At 38.3% G+C, this 16,706-nt stretch overlaps 2 protein-coding genes across 2 annotated transcripts; both read left to right on the top strand.

The window, feature by feature from the left end:
- Nucleotides 1-889: 889 nt before the first annotated feature.
- LOC308703979 (uncharacterized protein) lies at nucleotides 890-2,110 on the top strand (the record flags this gene model as incomplete). Its single annotated transcript, XM_081388026.1, has 5 exons — nucleotides 890-1,277; nucleotides 1,437-1,536; nucleotides 1,652-1,675; nucleotides 1,900-1,964; nucleotides 2,027-2,110. The coding sequence occupies exons 1-5, from the start codon at nucleotides 1,167-1,169 to the stop codon at nucleotides 2,108-2,110; spliced, it is 384 nt and encodes a 127-aa protein (XP_081244152.1). The 5' UTR covers nucleotides 890-1,166.
- Nucleotides 2,111-5,147: 3,037 nt separating this feature from the next.
- Nucleotides 5,148-16,486, top strand: cndp1 (carnosine dipeptidase 1). The gene is made up of 12 exons (XM_081388659.1): nucleotides 5,148-5,239; nucleotides 5,345-5,452; nucleotides 7,978-8,121; nucleotides 8,294-8,456; nucleotides 9,038-9,126; nucleotides 9,226-9,423; nucleotides 13,735-13,819; nucleotides 13,914-14,074; nucleotides 14,739-14,903; nucleotides 14,990-15,131; nucleotides 15,424-15,571; nucleotides 15,649-16,486. Exons 2-12 carry the CDS (start codon nucleotides 5,345-5,347, stop codon nucleotides 15,719-15,721), a joined length of 1,476 nt encoding a protein of 491 aa, XP_081244785.1. The 5' UTR covers nucleotides 5,148-5,239; the 3' UTR covers nucleotides 15,722-16,486.
- The last annotated feature ends 220 nt before the right edge of the window (nucleotides 16,487-16,706 follow it).

Below are 16,706 nucleotides of genomic sequence, written 5' to 3'. Positions count from 1 at the left end.
AAGTTTTCAATTTAGTTTGAGTTTAAGTAATTTTGTGCTTTTGTCATTTTTATTCGTTTCATTTATTTTAGCATTAATTTATTTTTAATTTAAGTTGTAGTTTTAATAATTTTAGTACTTCAACTTATATAAATTAGTTCCAGAAGCATCATTTTTAAATGTAAGTTTTTCATCTAATATTTCTATTTATAATTTTAGTTAACAACAACAATCCCTTTTACATTTCATCATACCGATTGTTATCCCATCATATCACATATGGTTATTTTTGAAATCATACTTTTCCTTTTTCTTGCTTATTCTGCAGCATGCACATTCAAATGTAATTATTGATGTAATTAATTAACAAATAAGCACATTACATTAATAAATGTATCATTATTACTGAATAATCATCTAATTGTTAAGAAATAAAATAGATTAAATATTGCTAATTCATATTAGTGAATATTATATTAAAATGTTAATCAACAAATGAAAAAAAATAGTTTTCAAGTTGACGAAGAATCCTTTAGAATGATCAACTAGAACAAGATATATAAATACATATAACATATTTGTTTAGAATAGAATAGAATAGAATAGAATAGAATAGAATAGAATAGAATAGAATGTTCTATTGTATATTTGACAGTGTTCATGCAGTTCATGTCAGTTCAGACACTGACACATGCAGACAAGCACCATGAGGAGGACAAGATAGATTTACAAAAATCAATCACAGCCGCATCAGAATGAGTGAGTGAACAAAACCATGAAGTGTCATGAAGTAAAGTTACTGTCTAATTCTGAGACTCCTTCAAATTAATCAAGCATCTCAAAGGATCTGAACCAGGAGTCGATCAGAGGTCAAATGCAGAATCATCAGAATAATAGCTGAAATCGATGGTGGATGAATCTCACAGGGATAATCCAGTGAAGCAGCAATTTTCTTTTAATTGCCACCTGATTCATCATGTGCCCATTTCACCAGCCCTATTTAAACAGAGCTCCTGACCACATCTGAGTGAAGGGATCATCACTGGCAATGCTCAGGTTATTCAGCTCCAGTCTGAATTTATTGGGTCTCTGTTGTCAGCCTAAGAGTTTGGCATCAGACGAGTGACTGTTGTCTGGTCACTGGTAATCCGTCAAACTGAACTGAACTGCAACAACATCAGTGCATCATGAAGATCCTGCTGCTGATTCTTCTGCTGTTGTCTGCTTTGACAGATATGTTGTGCCAGAACTTCAATCCTGATGAGGATAACTGGATGAATGACAGGTACCCGGATGAGGTTAGTGATTTCACTCTTGCATTGGTGTTAGTTATGGAATATAGAAGTGATATCATTTGCACAGAAATGTAATATTCAATAATATTAATATATGATTATTTAACAACACTGAAAGATTATCAGTTGGTTGCATTATTTAAGTAATTATATCATCTGAAGGTAAATTTGCTGGAGTCGGAGATACAGACACTGTTGGAAAAGGTCAGCCGAACTCCTGTACTACAACAGGTTTACGGTCTAATGGGGAAAAGATCATCTGGTAAATATATGTATGTTTATATATATATGTGTGTGTGTGTGTGTCTATCTATCTATATATTAAATCAATATTATTAAATAATTATGGTGACATCAGCTTTGCTTTATCTTCACAGCAAAATCACAGATAACACGGAGACGTAAGTAGGCTGGATTTTGGCAAGTTTTCCTAATCAAATTCCTCAGAACTGCTTAGTTTGATTTTTTGCACTTGTGAGCATGTCCTATAATCTGTGCATTTACATGAATGTAACTATAAGTTGTTGGGGGGTTTTTTTAAAAGAAAAAGTGACTGCTCGTGCTGAATCGTGTATGAATAAAATCTGATCATGTGTTTTCTGATCATCACACAAATGACTTCCAGGGCAGAAATTCCAGACATTTGTGGGTCTTATGGGGAAACGGAATGTGGTTGAACCAGGTGAGTCTGTTTTTTTTTTTTTTTTTTGCATAACCTTTCAATATAAATTCTGACATCTATTTTCTTCTAGGATCCTTCTAGGAAAAAAGCCAAGCGCTGTGACTTTAAAGCTTTAAACATGCAACCACTTTTGGCCCAAAAATCATCAGGCTGAAACATCTTCTGAAATAAAAATAAATAAAAAATAAAAACAAGGTAATTAGTTGAGACATTGTGTTTGTTTTATGATATACTGTATACACTACTTAAGCCATACCTAAAAATGTCTGTGTATGATGATGTATGAGTAATGTATTAGTAAACATTTCCAATCAATAAATGTAGTCTTAACCAAAAAGAATGAGGATGCATTTGTTAATGAGTCGACATCGCCACCTAGTGATTTCTGAAGGATCATGTGACACTGAAGACTGGAGTAATAATGCTGAAAATTCAGCTGACATCACAGGAATAAATTACATTTTAAAATATTACTATTTTTACTGTATTTTTCATCAAAATAAAAACAGCCTTGGTGAGCAGAAGAGACTTCTGTCAAAAACATATTCCAAACCTTTGACTGGTACTGTAATAAAAATAATGAGAAATAAAAGAAATATATTTAGCTGATAAACCAGGTCACCTTATTGTAGTATAAAAGGGCATAACGTAATAAAAGCTGTATTGTAGATGAATATTATCAGACAACTTCAAGCCTAAAATCACATTTTGAAGGGCCCCATCTTGTGTTATTCCTCTGAAACTGCCTTTTGCATAAGTTTTTAAAGGACCTCGATGTTAAAGAATTTGCTCCATATAGTTAATCTCTCTTTCTTGACTAATCCATCTTTCAGAGGTCAGAATTCCAGATATACTGTACTAACCTATTTACTCATATTTAATCTCAAAAGAATTAAAAAACGCTCTGAAACCCCGACTCATATATGCAGCACATGCAGGATTTACTGTTTGCTGGTATGACCTGGTTATTATTGGTGTATATTTTGCACACTGGAGCGTTCACTTACCTCATCTAACATGCTGGCAGAGGATGCACAAGTTAAAAGGAACGGAAATATTCTGCACGCTCTGAATTAATTGCATGTTGAACCTGTCAACACAATTAAAGACAAGTTCATTGTTGATCGCCTAATAAGGCCCCCTGTGTTTAAAGTTCAAATGGCTTAAATCATTCAGACAGTAAATCAGTTCCACATCAAAGCTTATTTGCATTTTGAAATCAAACTTTTAGTCCTAGCAGTGACGTCATCTATACGGTACATTAGTTTACTAGTTTGAAAATAATAGCAGCAGATGTCAGACCATGAATTCAATGGCTGAATCCGATAGGCTATTACAGTATAGGCGAAAAACAGTATGTGACAAAAAGGTATGTCCCAATTCACAGTCCTCAAGAGTACGGATGACCTGGTTCCGGCGTGATTCTGAGGTGTGTGCATATGGACACTTTACTATCCCATGAGGCCAAGAAGAGAGGATTTATTAATGGCAGTGAAGCGACGCAAATGACTGGTATAGATCACATGATAATAACAACATGGCAGATACATTCATACTATCTAGAACGTACTTTTTAGCTGTGAAGTAATTAGCCTACTTAGTACCTACTCAAGAGAGTATTGGATGCAGCCAATCACTATGTAACATAATTGCATATTACTTTTGACCAGTAGGTGGCGCTGACACCAAATTAATCTGGTGTGGTCAGTGTTTGTGACAATTACACACATCAAGTTTGGTGTCAATATGTCAAAACTTTCCAGAGATACCAATCCAATCGCACTGGTAAAAATTTGTACGTAGCCTATTGTACGAGGTGGCTAATTCGTACGAATTCATAAAATTGTTCAAAAAACGTCATCAGGAAGGACCATCCCTAACCCCGCCCCAAACCTTGCCATCACTGGGGTCTAGAGACAAATCTACGAATAAGCCCCCTCATTAAATACATACGAATTTGCTGTGAGATTGCTTTGGAGATACAATCTCAGATGCAGTTTGTCATTATGCCATCAAATTTGTTGATGGGGTATACGAAAATTGTTTTCTCTATCAACATAAAATCCATAATTTTTGCCGGCATGGTCCAAAGATGATCTGTCTCGAATTTGGTGAAAATTGGACAAACGGCCTAAAAGCGTGAAACACTAGTTTTATCTAAGAAAATCAAAATGGCGGACAGGATCGGTCTGTTTCTTGGCATGACCCATCTATTAAAAACAGATTTCTATGGTCAACATGCTCATTATGTTAGTTTGACAAAGGTTTTCTATGACTTACTTGACTAATTAGGCTTAAGGTTTTTCCAGGATTATCAAGAAAATCTGTTTTTTTCTGTCGATCTGTCTCAACTCTAGAAATCAATCTGAATGCCTTAGCAACTTTTTAGCAACCACATAAAAAATGCATTGGCAATTTTTTTTAGCAGCTCCCACTGGAACACCATAACAACCATCCCAGATAACAAAAAAATATGGTTTAAGAACATTTTGCTGATGTTCCTATTAAGTTTTAGGGGGAAAAAAACATCTCTTTTTTTTTTTTTTGGTATGTGAGCATTAGAAAGAACATTAAGAAAACATTCCATTTTAACACTTTGCAAACATTATTAGAATGTTACTTTTGAATTACATTCTGAACCAAGTAGTAGACGAATGTTCAACTAAAACGTTTCAGGGAAAAATGTGCCATGAACGACGTATAAATACTGTTCTTGTGCTAACAAGAGAAAAAAAGTTTTGAGAACTTTTTTAAAGACCAGATCACTTTATTAACATTAGTAGAAGAACGTTTGTTCATAACTTTGAGAGAACCTTTCTCAGAACGTTCTGAGAATCTCATTTTAAACACAAGGCTTCCATTGCATAAGCTTCGAACCTCATCATTGAAATTACTCAAGGCCTAACTTCAACTATTCTGCTAGTTTTACTCAACTTTGTAAATCCAGCATACAAAGAGATGTCAGGTTATCTAGTGAAGTATTGATGTTTGTCCTTTCAGAGTCACTATAAGTGTTTGAGCTTTGGAATGTAGTTGATCTGCTTCCACACTGAACTCAGCGTGAGGGGTTTACTCAGCCTTGCTTTAGGGATTGTGTTTGCCAGCAAGAAAATTCATTTTGGCAGCTATAAGCTGTTTTTTTCCATGCAAAGGAGACTTCAGTGACCTTATCTCGACGGGAGGTTCCCTGTGATGAAAACTATTTAACACCGCCTCATCTGGAGAGAGCACTGGACTGCGCTGAGCTCTTTAGACCTCCTTGTAAGCAAATCGTCTTGAGACGGTAGGTCAATTAATTTCTCTTAAAAACATTTTAGTTCTTATACTGAGAATAAGAATATTGCCAGTGTGTCTGTCTTCTGCTGATGACTCCGTTTGCTCTCTACAGATGAACAGCATTAGTTTAGTCTGTTTCCTTCTGTGGACAGGAGCGTCTTCCTTCAAATATGAGGAGTTGACGCAATATGTCAACACTCATGAAGAGGAATTTATCGAGGTATTTCTTGGTTGGGATGTTATAGTTGTTCATTAATGTAAAGATTGCATATTATAACTGGTGATCATGTGTCCAAACTGTGAGCTAACTGTAGATGCTCGAATGGCATCTGTGTCTCTTTATTGATGCATCTTATCTCTGCAGGAATGCAACACTGTTGCAGATTGTAGCAGATGAAGTTGTTTATTTAAACTCCACATAAGAAGACATAGAATTGCCAAGACTCTATACTTTGAAGATTTAATGTGGTCAGCAAAGGATGATGATGAAGAAAATAGATTTTTACTGAGATTCCTTTTTAAAATTCAGTTCCTAAATTTGATATATATATATATATATGAAGAGTTCAGATGCAAAAGCCTCTAAGTGCCATCTGAAATTTTCTTTTAGAATGATCATTTTTATCAAGCTTGTATATTTAAGTTCAGTAATTTCACTTAAATGACAATTCATAGGTAATTTTCATTGCCATTTAAGTGAATTTACTGAACTTAGATATACGAGCTTGATAAAAATGATCATTCTAGAAGAAAATTTCAGATGGCACTTAGAGGCTTTTGCATCTGAACTCTTCATATATATATATATATATATATATATATATATATATATATATATATATATATATATATATATATATATATATATACAGTTGTGTTCAAAATAATAGCAGTCCAACATCACTAACCAGATCAATCACTATTTTTGGTAGAAATTATATTTCTACATGGCAAATAATTTACTAGTAGGTGTAGTAGAGTAATAGAAAAACAACAGACCCAACAGTCATGACATGTATGCTGCTAATTCTGTATAATTGAATCATTAATTGAAAAGGGTGTGTTCAAAATAATAGCAGTGTGGAGTTCAATTAGTTAGGTTAATCATTCTGTGAAAAAACTAGTGTCAATAAGTGGCCCTTATTTAAGGACGAAGGCAGTACTGGACTGTACATGGTGGTTATAGTGTATTTCTCTCTAAAGATCTGAATAAAATGGGCCGTTCCAAACATTGTTCAGAAGAACAGCGTACTTTGATTAAAAAGTTGATTGGAGAAGGGAAAACTTATAAAGAAGTGCAGAAAATGATAGGCTGCTCAGCTAAAATGATATCAAATGCTTTAAAATGGCAACCAAAACCAGAAAGACGTGGAAGAAAACGGAAAACTACCGTTCGAATGGATCGAAGAATAGCCAAAATGGCAAAGACTCAGCCAATGATCAGCTCCAGGGTGATCAAAGAAGATCTAAAGTTACCCGTGAGTACTGCAACAATTAGAAGACGCCTATGTGAAGCCAAGCTATCGGCAAGAAGCCCACGCAAAGTCCCATTGTTGAAAAAAAGACATGTGCTAAAGAGGATACAATTTGCCAAAGAACACATTGACTGGCCTAAAGAGAAATGGCGCAATATTTTGTGGACTGATGAAAGTAAGATTGTTCTTTTTGGGTCTAGGGGCCGCAGACAGTTTGTCAGACGACCCCCAAACACTGAATTCAAGCCACAGTACACTGTGAAGACTGTGAAGCATGGTGGCACAAGCATCATGATATGGGGATGTTTCTCATACCATGGTGTTGGGCCTATTTATCGCATACCACGGATCATGGATCAGTTTGAGTACATCAAAAGACTTAAAGAGGTCATGTTGCCTTAAGCCGAAGAGGAAATGCCCTTGAAATGGGTGTTTCAACAAGACAACAACCCGAAACACACCAGTAAGCGAGCAGCATCTTGGTTCCAGACCAACAAGATTAACGTTATGGAGTGGCCAGCCCAATCCCTGGACCTTAATCCAATAGAAACCTGTGGGGTGACATCAAAAATGCTGTTTTTGAGGCAAAACCAAGAAATGCAGAGGAACTGTGGTCTGTAGTGCGATCGTCCTGGGCTGGAATACCTGTTCACAGGTGTCAGAAGTTGGTCGACTCCATGCAACACAGATGCGAAGCAGTTCTCAGAAACCGTGGTTATACAACTAAATATTAGTTCAGTGATTCACAAGAAAGCTAAATCTTCAAGCATTTTTCAGTTTATACAGTAAATGTTTGACTTTGTAAAGAAAAATGCAGACACTGCTATTTTTTTGAACAGCCTAATATTCCCTTTTCTTCACTTTCTATAAAGTAATAACAAATTTGATACATTTTTCTTCATGTTTTGATCTTGAATAGAATGTGCAGTGTTCTCATTGCATTTTTGTGTATTGAAATAAAAGTTATTATTAGGATTTTGAGCTTTACTCACTTTTTTTAAACACACTGCTATTATTTTGAACACAACTGTATATATATATATATATATATAAACTGTATATATACTGTATATATATATATATATATATATATATATATATATATATATTCAATCAAGTTTAAAAAATGAATAATATAATTAATGTTAATAGGCTAATTAATAACCGTTGTACACACAACATTTGGAGTATTTTCAGAAACATTGCATAGCCTAATCCATGTATAAAATGCCTTTTGTCTGTTAAATAAAAAATATTTTGTCTGTTTTAGACACTGAGAAAGTGGGTCGCTGTGGAGAGCGACTCCAGTGATGTTACAAAGCGACCCGACTTGCACAGAATGATGGACATGACTGCAGAAAAACTCCGGCTCATTGGAGGAACCGTGCAAATGATCGACGTCGGAACGCAGGCGGTGAGATCATGCATCCACACACTCATGCTCAATGAACTTCAGTGTCTTCATTCAGGACAGCTCGATTATTCTTTACTTAAAACGAGAGTTACGTATGTAATACGGTTCTATAAGTTCTGGATGAACGAAATATAACCATCAAAGTTAAACCTTCAGTTCATCTCTTTTGCAGTCTCCCAACGGAAGCACAATTGCCCTGCCAAAAGTGGTCACAGCTCAGTTTGGCAGTGATCCCAGTAAACGCACTGTTTGTGTATACGGTCACGTGGACGTCCAGCCAGCCAAGAAAGAAGACGGATGGGCAACAGAACCTTATGAGCTGACTGATATCGATGGTAACCCTGTCACCCGTTACTTAAATTGAAAGTTTAAATGTCTTGCTTTCTCAAAACTCAAATAATCACTTTATATAATCACTATATGCTTCATAGCTGTGATTCATTTAGCCAAACATTTGCCAGTAATTGTAGATATTGAATGACACCTTTACATTTAAAGTCGTCAAGAAATGGAAGCTGCGATAATCTTTTCTTCCCTATTGTGAGGTATATCCGAGTGAAACAGCTTATGGAACAAGAACAAATGTAGGGTGGGGCTTAATTTTGTCCATTGGGAATTGATTGGATGGTTGTGGTTTGCTATTGGTGGATCTAATGTGAGTGACAGGTTGCCCCGCCCTCGAGCCAGTAAACACATCATTGTAGTAGAGATGTTGCTGCAAGAGGGAGGAGTTACTTTGATTAAAGATTACAAAGCATATGAATTAAAAAATAATAATAATGATGTCCATGGATAAATTATTTATAGTAAATACTGCAATATTTCCTTTAAAAAATTTGTCGATTTTTATTTCATGGTGATTTCAAAGGTTTTTGGCCTGCAAGAAAATCAGATAATATGTATAGTTTACTCCTAGGAAATCTATATGGAAGAGGAGCATCTGATAACAAAGCACCAGTGTTGGCCTGGATCCACACGGTAGAGGTCTACAAGGCCCTTAACATTGTAAGACAGGTTGAAATTAAATTAAATGTTGTTCTTCAAATGCAACATGTTGCTATCGACTTTTTGCCCAGAGTTTGAAGTTCAAACTGTGTCCTACAGGACCTGCCTGTCAATGTTAAATTCATCATTGAGGGAATGGAAGAGACTGGCTCTAATGGCCTAGATGAAATGATTGAGGACCAGAAAGACATTTTCTTCTCAGATGTAGATTATATCATCATCTCTGACTGTGTTTGGCTCAGCAAACGACCCGCGCTGACTTACGGAACCAGAGGCAACTGCTACTTCTTTGCTCAGGTACCGAAATTAAACCATTCAGATGCTCTTCATGTGCCATCACCAGATATTTTTAGCTTTTATCTAAAATATGTAGTATATAATTTTTAAATATCATATTTTATATATGTATATGTGGCTTAAGCCTTGTATAATGTAAAAAGTCTGGGTATGATCGTTATGGTGCGGATCAAATTTACCCTAATTGGATTTAAAACGGTTCGTCAAAAATCGCACTATAAAAAAAAAAAAAAACTGGTAAAAATTTCAAAAGATTTAACAACTATGAAAAATTTGGGTCGAATTGACCCACAAATATAAACTTTATACGCACATTCCCACAACACAGAGTGTTGAAACTTTGCATGAGAGAAAGTCACAAAATATCAAAAGCAAATCCATAAGTTAACCAGTATTGACATGCAACCAGTGTTGGGTGTAACTCATTACTAAGTAATTTAATTATTTTTAAGAGGATAACTTTACAGTTTAATTACAGTTACTTCTGATGTAATTGCATTAAATATTGTATAGACTATAGAATAATTCTATACATATGGTTTTATATGGAAGCTTGTTTCCGCCCCAGAATAAAACATTTTAAAAGATAATTGCGACTTTTTATCTCACAATTGCGAGTTTACATCTCGCAATTCTAACTTTATTTCTCAGAATTGCGAGATATAAAGTCAGAATTGCGTGAAATAAAGTCGCAATTGTGTGTTTTTGTCATGATTCCTGTCTTGTGTTCCCCTTGTCTTGTGTGGACTTATTTCCTGTTCTGTGCCATGTTTTGTAGTTCTCTGTAGTTTTCTAGTTTATTAGTCTTCCCAGGTGTTTCTAATTAGCCACACCCCCTTGTTATCTTGTTTAGCTTGTTGGTCCCAGTGTATTTATAGCCCTTGTGTTTCACTTGTTACTTTGTCAGTTGTTGTACATGTAATGGTTGCCTCTGTGATTCCCTGGTTTTGTTCCTTTGAGTTTTGTGTTCCATGTTTCTTATTACTTTATTAAAATACCCTGCGGTTAGATCCTCGTCTTCACCTGTCTTCCTCAGCAACGTTACAGAACAACTGACCAAGCTATGGATCTAGCAGGTATTATCTGGAACCCATTGAGCAAAATTTGTTCAATTTATCAAGATGGTCGCAGCATAGAAAATTTTGTGGAGGAGTTCCTTTTTTATAGTCACCTCGTTCCTGGTAACGATGCTATGCTAAAGGACTGTTTTTGGAGTGGACTGGAACAGGACATCAGCCTAAATTTACCAGAGGAAGACCCCAGCTGGACCCTGGTACAGTACATTGACTTTGTCCTGCAGTTTTGTGGTTCCCCCTTCACTGTAGGGGAGGTGGAGAAGAGTCAGGTCACGTCTGTCGAGCCTGTGTCTTCAGACAAGATGGCCGACGCCGAGCCTGTTCACGTCACGTCTGCTGAGCCTGTGTCTTCAGACAAGATGGCCGACGCCGAGCCTGTTCACGTCACGTCTGCCGAGCCTGTGTCTTCGGACAAGATGGCCGCCACAGAGACTGTTCACGTCGCTTCTGCTGATCCAGAGACTGTTCACGTCACTTCTGCTGATCCAGAGACTGTTCACGCCGCTTCTGCTGATCCAGAGACCGTTCACGCCGCTTCTGCTGATCCAGAGACCGTTCACGTCGCTTCTGCTGATCCAGAGACCGTTCACGTCGCTTCTGCTGATCCAGAGACCGTTCACGTCGCTTCTGCTGATCCAGAGACCGTTCACGTCGCTTCTGCTGATCCAGAGACCGTTCACGTCGCTTCTGCTGATCCAGAGACCGTTCACGTCGCTTCTGCTGATCCAGAGACTGTTCACGTCGCTTCTGCTGATCCAGAGACTGTTCACGTCGCTTCTGCTGATCCAGAGACTGTTCACGTCGCTTCTGCCGATCCAGAGACTGTTCACGTCGCTTCAGCCGATCCAGAGACTGTTCAAGTCGCTTCTGCTGATCCAGAGTTTCACGCCAGTCTAGCCGAGCCTGCACTTCACGCCAGCTCAGAGTCTCCTTCGCCGCTGGTCCTGCCCAGCTCAGAGTCTCCTTCGCCGCTGGTCCTGCCCAGCTCAGAGTCTCCTTCGCCGCTGGTCCTGCCCAGCTCAGAGTCTCCTTCGCCGCTGGTCCTGCCCGGTTCAAAGCCCTCTTCGCCGCTGGTCCTGCCCAGCTCAAAGCCCTCTTCGCCGCTGGTCCTGCCCAGCTCAAAGCCCTCTTCGCCCCTGGTCCTGCCCAGCTCAAAGCCCTCTTCATCGCTGGTCCAGGACTCTTTACCGGGGAGCCTCCCCAAGAAAATTTTGGGGGGGGCAATACACCTCCGGACCAGCCCGATCCGCCAGGACCGCCAGAGGGGTGGTCTCCGGTTCCGCCCTGGCCGCCTGAAGGGTCGTCTCCGCCCTGGCCGCCTGAAGGGTCGTCTCAGCCCTGGCCGCCTGAAGGGTCGTCTCAGCCCTGGCCGCCCGAAGGGTAGTCTCCGCCGTGGCCGCCCGAACTGCTGTCTCCGCCCTGGCCGCTCGAAGGGTCGTCTCCGCCCTGGCCGCCCGAAGGGTCGTCTCCGCCCTGGCCGCCCGAAGGGTCGTCTCCGCCCTGGCCGCCCGAAGGTCCGCCCTGGCCGCCCGAAGGGTCGTCTCCGCCCTGGCCGCCCGAAGGGTCGTCTCCGCCCTGGCCGCCCGAAGGGTCGTCTCCGCCCTGGCCGCCCGAAGGGACGTCTCCGCCCTGGCCGCCCGAAGGGTCGTCTCCGCCCTGGCCCCCTGAAGGGTCGTCTCCTCCCTGGCCCCCTGAAGGGTCGTCTCCTCCCTGGCCGCCTGAAGGGTCGTCTCCTCCCTGGCCGCCTGAAGGGTCGTCTCCTCCCTGGCCGCCTGAAGGGTCGTCTCCTCCCTGGCCGCCTGAAGGGTCGCCTGCACTGCCTGCTCCGCCTGGGTCGCCTGCACTGCCTGCTTCCCCCTGGCCTCCTGTTCCATTCCACGGACCTGGACCTCCATCCCTCCCCCGTTCCACCTCTGCTCCACCACCCTCCTTGAGCTTTATTTATTGTTGTGTGTGGAGCGTCTGGAATCCGCTCCTTAAAGGGGGGGCTCTGTCATGATTCCTGTCTTGTGTTCCCCTTGTCTTGTGTGGACTTATTTCCTGTTCTGTGCCATGTTTTGTAGTTCTCTGTAGTTTTCTAGTTTATTAGTCTTCCCAGGTGTTTCTAATTAGCCACACCCCCTTGTTATCTTGTTTAGCTTGTTGGTCCCAGTGTATTTATAGCCCTTGTGTTTCACTTGTTACTTTGTCAGTTGTTGTACATGTAATGGTTGCCTCTGTGATTCCCTGGTTTTGTTCCTTTGAGTTTTGTGTTCCATGTTTCTTATTACTTTATTAAAATACCCTGCGGTTAGATCCTCGTCTTCACCTGTCTTCCTCAGCAACGTTACAGTTTTAAAGTCAGAATTGCGAGATATAAAGTCAGAATTGCGTGAAATAAAGTGGCAATTGCGTGTTATAAAGTCAGAATTGCGAGATATAAAGTCAGAATTGCGTGTTATAAAGTCAGAATTGCGTGTTATAAAGTCAGAATTGCGAGATATAAAGTCAGAATTGCGTGTTATAAAGTCAGAATTCTGACTTTATAACACGCAATTGCAAATTTATATCTCGCAATTCTGACATCTTTTCTACCACAGAATAGTTTATATCTCACAATTCTGACTTTATAACACGCAATTGCGACTTTATATCGTGCAATTCTGACTTTATATCTCGCAATTGCAACTTTATTTCTCAGAATTGCAACTTTATTTCTCACAATTCTGACTTCATATCTCGCAATTGTGAGAAAAAAAGTCACAATTCTGACTTGATATATCGCAATTGTGAGAAAAAAAGTCAGAATTGTGAGATAAAAAGTCGCAATTATTATTATTTATTTATTATTCAGTGGCGGAAACAAGCTTCCATAGTTTTAACATCAAAATTAAATGACTGATGTTAAAATGCATGTTTTTAATGTAATCTTCTCTCTTATACTTTAGTCAATTCAAGAATAATGTATGCAATTGACTTTTATATTATTTATTTGAATTAATTAATTAGTGCAATACTTTTTAGAGAGAGTAATTAGTACAGTAATCTAATTACACTGGTGAAAATGTAATAACTACCTAGTAATTAATTACTTTTTTAGAGTAACTTACCCAACACTGCTTGCAACATAATAAGTTTGTCTGCATCCTGTCAGTTGCTTTGTTTCATTTATGATCTGAAGTATTTTTGATTAATGGTTAATTCTTTATTAATAGCAATGTTCCTTACACGTGTTTGTTTCTAAATGGTGGTTTAGGTGGAGGGACCGAAGAAGGATTTGCACTCTGGAGTTTATGGAGGAACAGTAATAGAACCAATGACTGACCTGATCGGCATCTTAGGTGCTTATTAACACATTCGACTCTTTAGTATTTCACCAGCTCATTATCAATCATCAGTAATCAAGGATCATTATCAAATTTTTTTTTTACACAGACAAACTCATCAGCCCTAGCGGGGAGATCCTCATTCCCGGCATTAGGGAAGCAGTCTCACATCTTTCCGATGAGGAATGGAAGATGTATCAAGACATTGAGTTTGATTTGGAGAGCTACAAGAAAGAAATCGGCATGGACAAGCTGATGTATTCTAACAAGGCAAGGAAAAAGATGGCATGAAATGGAAGTTGCGATAATCTTTTCTTCCTTTTTTTATGATGTAAATCTGAGTGAAACGGCTTCTCAAATGAGAACAAATGTAGGGCGAGGCTTGATTTTGTCCATTGGGAATTGATTGGATGGTTGTGGTTTGCTATTGGTGGATCTCATGTGAGTGACAGGTTGCCCCGCCCACATGCCAGTAAACACATCATCAGAGAAGAGATGTTGCTTCAAGAGGGGGGAGTTACTTTGATTAAAGATTACAAAGCATATGAATAATAATGAAGTCCATGGATAAATTATGTATAGTAAATTCTGCAATATTTCCTTAAAAAAAAAAAAAACATTTCATGGTGATTGCAATATTTCCTGTTATTTGGATGTTGGATGTTATTTTGATTCAAGATTATAAGGCGCATGAATAAAAAAATAATAATGATGTCCACTGACAAATCATTTATATTAAACTGCAATATTCCATAAAAAATAAGAATTGTCAATTTTGATTTCATGGTGACTTTAAGGCATAGTTCACCCGAAAATAAGAAATATGTCATAATTTACTCTATAATTCCAAGTTTTCTTGAGTCATATGACAGCTTTGTGATAGGTTAGTGTTTTAATTTAGAAATTCATGCTATTGTTCTTTTAATCCAATCAGGTTGACTTACTCGCTCATCGATGGCGTCACCCAACCGTGTCGATCCACGGCATAGAGGGCGCTTTCTCTTCATCTGGCACCAAGACTGTCATACCGGCCAAGGTCATAGCTAAGTTCTCCATTCGCCAGGTACCTAAAATGGATCCAGCCACGGTTGAAAAACAGGTGAAAGCAGATAAATCTCATTTTAAGACGTAAATCCAACTCTTCACACTCGCTTTAAGAGCTAAATAGGATCTTTTCAACCCTAGGTGACAGAATATTTACGATCAGTGTTTGCTAAACGCAAGAGTCCCAATAAACTCAACGTCACCATGGTTATTGGAGCCAAACCTTGGCTGGCTGATCCCACCCATCCATTATTTGAAGCCGGAAAAGCAGCGGTCAAGAGAGGTCCAATCCCTAATTTTCACTTCTAAAAACTTATTTTTCTCCACAAAGAAATTGTGAAGCAGTGACATCTGCTCTCAAAAAGCACGGCAAATGAGTCTTTAACTTTTGTCTTTTGTTTGGATTTTTTAAAATACTGTTGCAGTTATAAGCAACTGAGAACTTGTTGAATTTTTTTATGGAGAAAGTGCAAGGGAAAAAAATACTTCTAGAACCACAATGTAAACAGTTGTGCATTTAATAATATAAAATGATCAAGGGAGTAATGACGTCACGACGTACTTCTCTCCTGTAGTTTTTGGCACAGAGCCTGACTTGATCCGTGAGGGAGGCACGATTCCCATTGCCAGAACATTTCAGGATGTAACAGGCAAGAGCATCATTATGCTTCCCATCGGAGGCTTTGACGACGGCCTTCATTCACAGAACGAGAAGATAAGCAGGTAACTAGATCTTCTTTAATCTGCTGGAGTGCTTTTCTTTATGCAGATACATATGTTGTTTTATTTTTATTTTTCAGATACAACTACATCGAAGGAACCAAGCTGTTTATAACCTACCTGAATGAAGTGTCCCAGATCAAGAAGTACTGACCAGATTATGTGAAGCTCTTTCTGGGAAGAGTGCTTGATACCACTGTGCTTCATCTACTGCTGTTCTCTGTAACATACAAATATTACCATTACGTGTTGGTTGAATCGCCTACTAACAAATATATTTCTTTTAATTGATACATATTTTGCCCGTTGACAAAGATTTATGTTGCTGGTAAATTAAACAAATTATGTTATGCAATGTATGTGTGCAGTGATTTTATTTGCATACGGTATCTAAAAATAATTCATGAGGCATATATGCTACTTCTTATTACATTTTATGATGGCAGATTGAATGCCATTCGGCTCATTACCACCGTCAACAGGACTTTTAAATCTACTTATTATGGTGAAAAAAACAAAACTCAAATCCTTAAATCCTTTGTCTTTAAAAATTCCAGAACATATTTTAACGTTTCAGATATTTTCTCCAAGAAGAGTGGAAGAGTGAGTGGCTGTGGAAAAGGTGGTTACACCAATTTTCTCACATTTTCCATTTAATTCCTTCTTTTCATTAACATATGGCACACATTCAAATAATACATGAACTACAGATATTCTACATACTTCACATAATCCATCCAGATGTTTCCCTATTATATGAAGATATGCATTCAACCCACAATAGCCAAGTCTGTATGTCTAGTGACTTGTATTCTGTAATTTAATGTTCTGTTAAAACAGGAAATGCTTTGAGAACATTTTAGAGTTGCCAGATATTTATTAGTTTATTATGCCTTTGTCAATAAACGTCCCAACCACATTTGAGCATTATTTTCATTAAAAACATAAACTTTAATTCAATCGCTGTGAATTAAATCATCTGAGGATGATGCATGTAATCGTTTGACACGTTTTTAAAGTTTTCAGAATAATGTATTTGAACATTTTTTTAAGCAATCCAGGTGAATATAACACAAGTACAATTACATAAATATAAATCAAATAATGATTAAAGGTAAAAGCAAAGTATAATAACAAA

This window comes from Scardinius erythrophthalmus, assembly GCF_964197995.2.
Source record: "Scardinius erythrophthalmus genome assembly, chromosome: 16".
Taxonomy (NCBI): Eukaryota; Metazoa; Chordata; class Actinopteri; order Cypriniformes; family Leuciscidae; genus Scardinius; species Scardinius erythrophthalmus.
Note: the sequence above shows the minus strand (reverse complement) of the source record. Positions and strands in the feature narration are given on the sequence as shown.

What these genes read in the sequence shown, in the direction of transcription:
- cndp1 (XM_081388659.1), top strand. Translation starts at nt 5,345, where the DNA reads ATGAACAGCATTAGTTTAGTCTGTTTCCTTCTGTGGACAGGAGCGTCT. An exon ending in TGAGCTGACTGATATCGATG is followed by an intron (nt 8,457 to 9,037) that starts GTAACCCTGTCA and finishes GTTTACTCCTAG; the next exon opens with GAAATCTATATGGAAGAGGA. An exon ending in AAAAGCAGCGGTCAAGAGAG is followed by an intron (nt 15,132 to 15,423) that starts GTCCAATCCCTA and finishes TCTCTCCTGTAG; the next exon opens with TTTTTGGCACAGAGCCTGAC.